General features: G+C 57.0%; 2 protein-coding genes across 2 annotated transcripts; one reads left to right on the forward strand and one right to left on the reverse strand.

Moving 5' to 3' along the window:
* Positions 1–1,254: 1,254 nt before the first annotated feature.
* On the forward strand, positions 1,255–2,298 carry HFM1 (ATP-dependent DNA helicase MER3; the record flags this gene model as incomplete). Its single annotated transcript, XM_036645706.1, has 1 exon — positions 1,255–2,298. The coding sequence occupies one exon, from the start codon at positions 1,255–1,257 to the stop codon at positions 2,296–2,298; it is 1,044 nt and encodes a 347-aa protein (XP_036489081.1).
* A 779-nt stretch (positions 2,299–3,077) lies between these two features.
* Positions 3,078–4,832, reverse strand: gms1-0 (UDP-galactose transporter; the record flags this gene model as incomplete). Its single annotated transcript, XM_036645707.1, has 5 exons — positions 3,078–3,347; positions 3,403–4,152; positions 4,249–4,557; positions 4,618–4,647; positions 4,749–4,832. 5 exons carry the CDS (start codon positions 4,830–4,832, stop codon positions 3,078–3,080), a joined length of 1,443 nt encoding a protein of 480 aa, XP_036489087.1.
* Positions 4,833–8,445: the final 3,613 nt, after the last annotated feature.

Consider the following 8,445-nt stretch of genomic DNA (forward strand, 5'->3'; position numbering starts at 1 on the left):
TCTTACTATAGTTCTCTAGAGTAATAAATATACTATTTATAAAGCTACTCTACTAAGGACTTTATTAATTACTTAGATCGTATTAGAAGAGTAGGATAAAGAGTTAAGGGATAAAGTAGTGTACTAAGACTAATATAAGAAATTTAAATAAATAATAGGCTACTCATACCCCAGGGTGGGGGGAGGGTGTTCAGGCTAACAGCTGTGTCACCCGACGCCGACGCCGCCGCCGCCGCCCCCCGCAGGGCAGGGGTGATACTGTGACGTGGACTGAAGTGCCGGCACAAGCCCCGGCCAGTCCCGTCTGCGCTGGGCCCCGGTTCCTTAGCCGTCCCGACCACAGCCCCGCTAACGACCTTCAGCCGAAACACTGTGAACACCAAGCTGAAGTCGAAAAGACCCAGTCCCCAAGATCATCGTGATGTGATGGATAAGCGCAAAAACAACCTTCTCCGCGTTGACGTCTCAACAGACGAGGATCTGTGTCTCGTCGTATTGACTTGAGCTTAACGTTGGGACGAGTCGATCTCAACTCCACTATCCGCTAACATGCTCTACTACCTACCTTTACCTACCTTTCCCTTACCTTATCCGGGGCCATGGGAAGAGTTTGGCTTGTTGGCAGCCGTGCGACAGGGGTTGTCCAGGACGGCTCATATCTTGGCTTTGACTTATTCCCCTTCTTGGTCTTCTCCCTTACCAAGTCGACGACCACGACAACAATAGAGAAGCCGATAGTAGCGACAGCAACAATGATACAGGCGACGATGGGAGCCAGCACACAGGAAAATCAGTTGCTCTAGGACGGGCAGGCCAGTTGGTTTCTCCTCTAGAAAGCCGTTGGATACGTCTGACTAGGTGGGTGTAGATCTTCGGTCGCCCACAACATAGAGTCAATATCAGTTTCCATGTAGCAGCATGAATAGATGGATATCCAGACTAAATCGGGTAGCTTTTCTCCCAAGTCACCTACCTGCCTGCCTCATGTCTATCGTTTAGCCACTTCCAGGATCCTGCTAGGGGTGAAGAGAAGGTACGCTCCTGCAACATGCAAAATGAGTTTGAAAGAAGGAGCAGTTGCTCGCTGTCTGGACCTGCCCTATCTACCATCAACATCAGAGAGGCATGAGCCAAGGTCACGAGGACGGAAGGAGCATCTTCTCGGCGCCATCAACACCGCACTCTGAAGTATCCATCTCGGCCCAGTCTTCCGCTTCACTTTTTGCTCTCATTCACCTCACCATCGACACAACGATGCCTCCTCCGACTGCCTCACAGCCTTCGCAGGCCAAAGGCCCCGCTTCGTCAAGCCAACCCGCCCCCAAGCACCCCGTCCAACTCTCCCCAGAGCACCACACCATCATGCTCCGTCACAAGCTCTCACCACCAACAATCCACGCCCTCACCCGCCTGCCGCGCGCGCCTCCCCCCGAGGAAATCCTCCGCTGCGCCTCCTCCGCCACCGAGTTCCGCTCCTTCACCTTCCACCCCCAAGAGAAGGGCGCCTTCTCCCGCATCAACAACGACCCCTCCACCCGCTGGCCCGTCCGCGAGACCCTCGCCCAGCCCTGGCAGAAGGTCTACCTCGTCGCCCAGTGCGAGGCCGCCGGCCGCGACTACGGCGACCGTCTCCCCCTCGCCGCTCGCCAGGACCTCCTCGCCACGAAACCCCGCATTGTCAAGACGCTCGGTCATGTCCTCCGCGCATGTGCCGACATCATGGGGGCCGCCACGCGGAAGGACGCCGCCGGGCTACGCCGGACCCTCGAACTCTGGCGCGCCGTCGCCGCGGGCAGCTGGGAGGGCATGCCGACGGAGCTGCTCCAGGTCCCTGACATCGGCCCGAAAAAGGTTGAGGTTCTTGTCGAGCACGGCATCAGAACCGTCCGCCAGCTTGCGAAGCTTGAGTTCTTCCACATTGAGCGGCTGCTCTCTCGGAACCCTCCCTTTGGGCAGAAGATTGTCCGCATTCTGGGGCACTTTCCCCGGCTGGTGCTCCATCTCGATATCCCCAAGAGAGACCACGAGCGTGGCCTTATCGTGAGGGTGGTGTTGGGCTGTTCGAACGCTGAGCTGCCCACATGGAAGGGTTCAGTGCCTATGGTGAACCTGGCCGCAGAGACGACCGACGGCAAGCTTGTGTTCTTTTGGAGGGGGCGAGCTGGAGGGCTGATGTCCGCCAAGGAGCTGGTTTTTCCGGTGCAAGAGGCTCTGCCGGGCCAGACCATCTTCGTGTGGGCGAGTTGCGAGGAGATTGCCGGGACAGTCGTGACGGCCGAAAAGGCCATTGAGATTTGAAGAATTTCCATTGTTTTGGCGCTCGTTTTTGGGGGGTTTCGCTCCTATGTTACGATTTCATGTTTACTACTGCCAGACGCGGCATATTCTGTATGAGAGAATCAGTTCCTGATAGAGTGGAAAGAGTCCCAGTCAGTGTAATTAGGCGTAACCATCAAAATGATAGATATCGTGCCTGTTGCTCGAGCTGCACACCTATCCCAGAAACACACCTGTCATGATCAAAACACACCACTCACGACCTAGAGAACATGGTTGTATTTGTGAGCGGCTAGCGCTGTATACCCACACATCAATCCCAGCTCCAAAGAAACATCTTCTTTCGCAGATATAAACAAACTTCAAAAGGCTGGCGGCTCCAACTCCCTGTCTGGCGGAGCCGCGCCCGTTCCATGTACAATGCACCTTGTGCCTGCCTTGCGGCTCAGCCGGGTATCGCTGTTGATGATACTGTGGTGTGGAGTGTGTGGTGGTTGTGGTGATGGCGGTTGTAGTGTGGTGTGCGTGCGAGTGCAAGCCGGACTCTATTTCCAGGGACCCAAGATGCCCATAATATTCCGGGGAAAATCGCAAAAAAGAGAAGCAGAACCAAACCACCCTCTCGCCCCCTTTCCGATCCTTTTATTATCCAACCCATTTTTTGTTACTTTCCCCCCCATCTTCCCACCTTCGAAATCCATCCCTCGACTCCAACCGTTCCAACGCAACGTTCCATTCGTAAAAAAACAGACCTTTATATTCGTTCTAGTCACGGTGACACGTCGGAAACGTCCCCCAGATTAATCGTCGCGGTTCTTGCCCCTGGCTGAAGGGACGCGGTGGTGGTGCAGCATGGGCGACGATGGCCTGGACGTCGACAGACCCATGTTGCGCACCGACTCCAGGGGGTCGAGGTTCAGCTTTCCCTCGTCCGTGATCTGCGGCGTGTAGGCGGGATCGACCATGGGCTTTTCGTAGCTTGCGATGGTGATTGGTGGCGGGCGGCCCTTTCGGTCGGGGATGCTGTAGAGGTACGTCGCGGCCAGAACGAAGGCAGTACCGGCGAGGAACTAGCGCTGTCAGTATGGGAGGGTAATGATGCAGGGAGACATGGGGGAGACTCACAGTGAAGTTAACCTCAAAGTTGAAGAACCACACGCTGAACAAGAAGCTGATGACGATGCTAATGCTCGCGGCAAAGTTCTTGGCAATGTTGTCGGCGTAGTTGATGCAGAGCGATGCCAGGACGCCGCCGACGGCCTGGAACACAATGGCGGTCCAGACAACCCAATTGTAGCCCTCGAAGAAGCCGTGGCGGGCGATATCCTCGCCATCCTTGAAGATGACACCAGCAAGCGCGGGGAAGAGCGAGTAGAAGGACAACTGGATGTTGCGCGTCCAAACGGTGGCGGGAGTGGGCGAGTCCTTGAGCATCTTCTCAAAGTACACGCCAGCGAGTCCTGATGCGACGGCAGCGACCAGGACGGCGGACAGACCGATCGAGTAGTTCATCAGCGGGGCGAGGTCCTGGTCCTCCTGGATGCCCTGGTAGGAGGCGGAGCGCTTCGTGATAACGCTGCCGACGACGTTCTCGCCGACGCCAGCAAGACCGTCGGCGGCGCGCTTGGTCAATTCGCGAGCAACCTCGGCGGCGCCCTCTGCAGCTTGGCCGAGCTCGTGCACGGAGCGCGGGAAGAAGTGGTCGGTGGTATCGTGGAGGAGGATGCTGCCGCGAACTGCGTCGCCGGAGTGGGCCCCTGGCTGGGGGAGGGAGACGATGGAGACGCCGAGGGTGAGGACGATGAGGGAGATCCAGCGCTTCATGCCGAGAGAACGGCGGAGCATGGTGACGGAGAAGATGGCGGTGGTGAGGATCTGCGGGCCGGGTGGGTTAGCTTTGCGAGAGTCATGACGTTTGCGGGGGGGCAGAGGATCTCTCCCTCTCTCTGTCGCTCGGGGGTGAGGGCGTACCTTGAGCTGATAAAGCACCTGGAAGTGGACAGCGTCGAGATTACCGACGGCGACATACTGCAAGGTGTTTTGCAGAGTGTATAGGGTGGCGGGGATGGCGAGCTTCCAGCCGTCGCCAGAGAAGACTTGGTTGTAGATCTGCTCGAAGATGACGGTGGCGGGGGTGGAGGGGGCCAGGGTGCGGGAGACCTCGGCGATGGAGCAGGTCAAGCAGATGGACAGCTTGATGACCTCGTTGAGGAAGACGGCGGTGGATGTGAAATATCGGTGGTCGCTCACGGGGGGCATGATGCGGGAGTAGTGCATGATCTGGCAGAGATGCGGTTAGATTGGTGTCGTGTTCCTGTCTGGAGGGGGATGGGTACATACCAAGATCAATGCAGAGTTTTGGAAGGTCAGCTACGAGACGAGGCCATTGTCAGCACCAGTCACCCGAAGGAGAGAGAAAAAGCGCAATGGGAGGGAGGTGGGCGCGCATCGCATCGCATCGGATCGCATACCGTGATGAGGGAGAGCTGCTTCATGGTGATGCCAAAGAGCGTAGGGCCCCCCGCCGGCGGCGTCGTTGCGTCGAGGAGAGCCATGGCGGCTGTCGAGGGGGAATCTGGTGGTGACAAAACGAAATATTGCCAATTGGCGTCGGTCGAGTCGAAAGGAGGGAAAACTAGGCTCCTGGAGATTTATCTCGAGGAGAAAATGTGTGCGTCGCGCGGAGCGTTCCTCCAAATTCCAGGGGTCGAGGTTTCGTCGGGTCGGAAGTTTTGTCTCGTGGGTTTGGTCGCGTTTAAGGGGACGTGGACGGGGGGTAGAAAGGGTGGTGCGGGATGTGGTAGTGGCAGCGGCAGCGGCAGGTAGCGACAGCGGTACTTGTGTGCAGCAAATGCCCGTACTACCTAAGGTAGGTGAGGTGAAGTAAGGTATCCGCCGTGGGATGGCGGGAGAGGCAAGCGATAGCCCAGGTACCCTACTATAAAGAAAGGTGTGGTGTGGTGGGCGGATGGAAGCTTAGCTGTGAGAGCTCCGATGTTGTGTGCTGTGTCCGTCTCTCCCTCGACAGGTGGTGTTTAGACCCTCCTTTAGACCCTCCTGTCTTTTTTTTTTTTCTTCCTTGGCTTGGTCCCTTGGTCTCGTCCGTCCTCGATCGTGTTGGAGCTGCGTTTATCGGGGCGCAAATCAATCTGGAGGGGTCCTGGTTTTGTCCAAGGGTATTAAGCAATGATGTTCAGACTGAGTAATAGAATTATCGGCAACCCAATGGCAATAAGAAGGTACCCAGATAGGTAAGGTAAGGTAGCAATATCGTCGGGGCGGGCGTGGCAATACAACTAGTGCAATGCAATGCTTGTTACAGAGGTAAGTTAGGTGATGGGTCGGGAGGGAAGATTGAGAGGGAAGAAAAAGATCTAGGAGACGACGGGAGAGAAAGGAAGGGAAAGGGTTGCATTGAAGCCTTCGAAGAGGGTTCGAAAGTGTGTCGCGTTTCTCATGCGGCATGCCCCCCCGGGGATATGGGACGTTTCCAGCCCCAGTCCACCACTTCGACGTCCAGTCCAGTCCAGTCCAGTCTGTGTTTCTTTTTCTCTTTTGGTGGTATCGGTGGTGGTGGTGGTGGTGGTGGTGACGCAGGTCCCCTTTTTCCCTGACTGGATTCCTTTGGATTGACTGGCCAGACCTTTCTGACGTAATGAGAGATGTACCTACGTACCTTTTTGATGGTGTGTCTCTGTCCCTTTTACGTGCGTCTTTCGGAAGACAAGACAAGAACAATTGCAACTAATAATACCTTTCGAAAAAGCTGCTGCGTTGTTCAAAGCCCACTGGTTGCTGGGTGCCTATTGTTCTCAGACGAAGCCTTCCACTCTGTTCCACCTCACCCAGCACCTCAAGCAAGGCAGCTATCGGTGCCGTTCGCCGTTGGTTGTTATTGTCCGGTATCCCGACGTCCGTCCGCCGTCTCCCACGAGATTCAGATGTCTGAGAGTTCTCCCAAAAGACAAGTCGGAGCATACCTTATCAGCAGAACCTTGGGCACCCCCGGAACAATAAGAGACGAGTACTCGATGCTCCCCCAGCACGTCGCAGCGCCCTCAGGTATCCGTGACTTGGGTGAAACTGGCTGCCACCTCGGTTAGCATTGACTGAGCTTCAGCTTCCTCGGCCCCCTATTCGCCCATCACTCTCGCCTCGCTTCACCTCATCTTCACCATCCACACCTTCACAACTCACTTCCACCCTTCAGAATCGGAAACACGCACCTTGGAGCCCGTCCCGATGGAGGCATTCACCCTGCGCAGCTGCGGAAAGTCGATGCGAGGAGAAACACTCCCACCACCCACTGCAAAACGCTGTCTGTCCACCGTCTGTCTTTCCGGACCCTTAATCCCAGCCGGGCAGCCAACACTCAACGCTTTCTTTCCTTCACTAGCACACCGCGAGCGCAGTCAGTCGGCTTGTGCGTTTCTTGTTTCCTTGGAAATGCTGCACCCTCGATGATTGCTGCAGAGCCGCCGCCGACAAATAGCGTTCAACCCAACGATTTCAGTCCGATCCCAAGCCCGCAGAGACCGCCCGAGCGTGCCGCGGTGCCGTCCTGCCGTCCAAGCCCGGCCTGCGCTGCCCTGCGCTGCTCGTCTTTGCCGGGCGCTTTGCTGTTCCTCCCACCCTCGCGCAGCTCCGTCCTGCGTGCCGCGATGCCTAGACCGCGGCGGCACGGGAGCGGGAACGACGCTGCTGCTGCTGCTGCTGCCGCAATGGATTCTGGAATCTCCCTCCTCGCCCGGGTGCTGCAGATCAGCCCCAGGGGACCCGTCCCAAGGTAGGAATCCGGTGGGTTAGGGACGGCCAGGAACCACTCCAACGAGGTGTGGAAGCTGACGCCGAGCTGCGATGAGCAACCAAGCAACGCAAGCAAGGAAGCGAGCAAACGCAAGCCCGCGGAAGCACGCAACCCAGAACGGGGTCCGGATCACCGCACAAGCCAGAACCTGATTGATCGAGAGAGTGGCCCGCGGGATGATGGCAGCAAGGCACCGCAACCACCCACCGTCGCCGCCCGACGATCACTGATCAGAGATGCGTCGTTGACAGGGATCACCACTGTCTTCCTCAGGGCCCCCGTTTTTTTATGACTTTGCCTGGTTCCTGTCTTTCTCTTTCCCCCTTCCCCCTACCTAATTGTGCCGCCAGTGAAGATCCGGGGAAGCTGCTGGCTGCCTGCTGTCTTGGCTCTAGAGCACGGAATCGAAGGCGAAAAAGAGGCACGGATAGAACAACGATGTCCCTACCAGAACTCGAACAATCCCGAAGTCTGCGAGACTTGGCGACCTTTATCTACTACTCGGACTTTTTTCGTTTCTCTTGTCATTGCCGTTGTCACTCACTGACCACCACCACTACGAGCTCTCCGCCCCCGTTATCAGAAGCTCGGGAAGCAAGCACCAAGCAAGCAAGCAAGCTTCAGGCGTGTCGGGGGCTATTTGCTTAGAGGGCGGGGAAGCTCCCCATAGTCTCCGCGCCTCCATGCACAGTGAACTGTCCAGACTGGATCTGGGCCCAGCATGGCGTCACCTGGCCCCTTGGCCGAATCATCACCTCGTCCTTTTCAGCCAGGGAAGTCCATTCGTACGAAAATTCGTACCCGAAAGCCTGTACCACAAGACGCCATCACTACGCGAGAGACACTGTCTTGGGGGAACATGACCTAACATCACCATCCAAATTTCTCCTCCATTCCTCCCGCCCCAACTGCATTTCCAATCGGAGTTTTCTTCCCGCCGCCAGTGCAGCCACGTACCAGCCCGTTCAACACCCCATGACCCGCCCAACCTGCCTGACCGCCCCCCTGTGTGCCACCCAGACCAGTGGTTAAGGTGGCCCGGAGAGGCCAGGAGGGTGCAGAGGTTGGGTTGAGGCGCATCACGCGGGGCGGTCACCTCAGCCAAACTAACCTCCATCAGAACCGGTTGCAACTCATTTCAGCTTTGCTGTACCACCCGTATGCGGTCTGAATTGGATTTCATGCATCTGACACCTGCCAGTAAGTCGGGACGGCGCAACGTCGAGGCTCGCCTTGCCTCACCTCGCCCAACGGACGGCGCGCCGCTACCTGCTGGTGCTAGCGCGCAAACAACCCAATTTCGACGCCTCCTCCCCGTGGAATTTTGGGTGAATCGCATCTTAATGATTGGGGGTCCGTCC

This window comes from Colletotrichum siamense, assembly GCF_013390195.1.
Source record: "Colletotrichum siamense strain Cg363 chromosome Unknown KSG_Cg363_contig09, whole genome shotgun sequence".
Classification (NCBI taxonomy): domain Eukaryota; kingdom Fungi; phylum Ascomycota; class Sordariomycetes; order Glomerellales; family Glomerellaceae; genus Colletotrichum; species Colletotrichum siamense.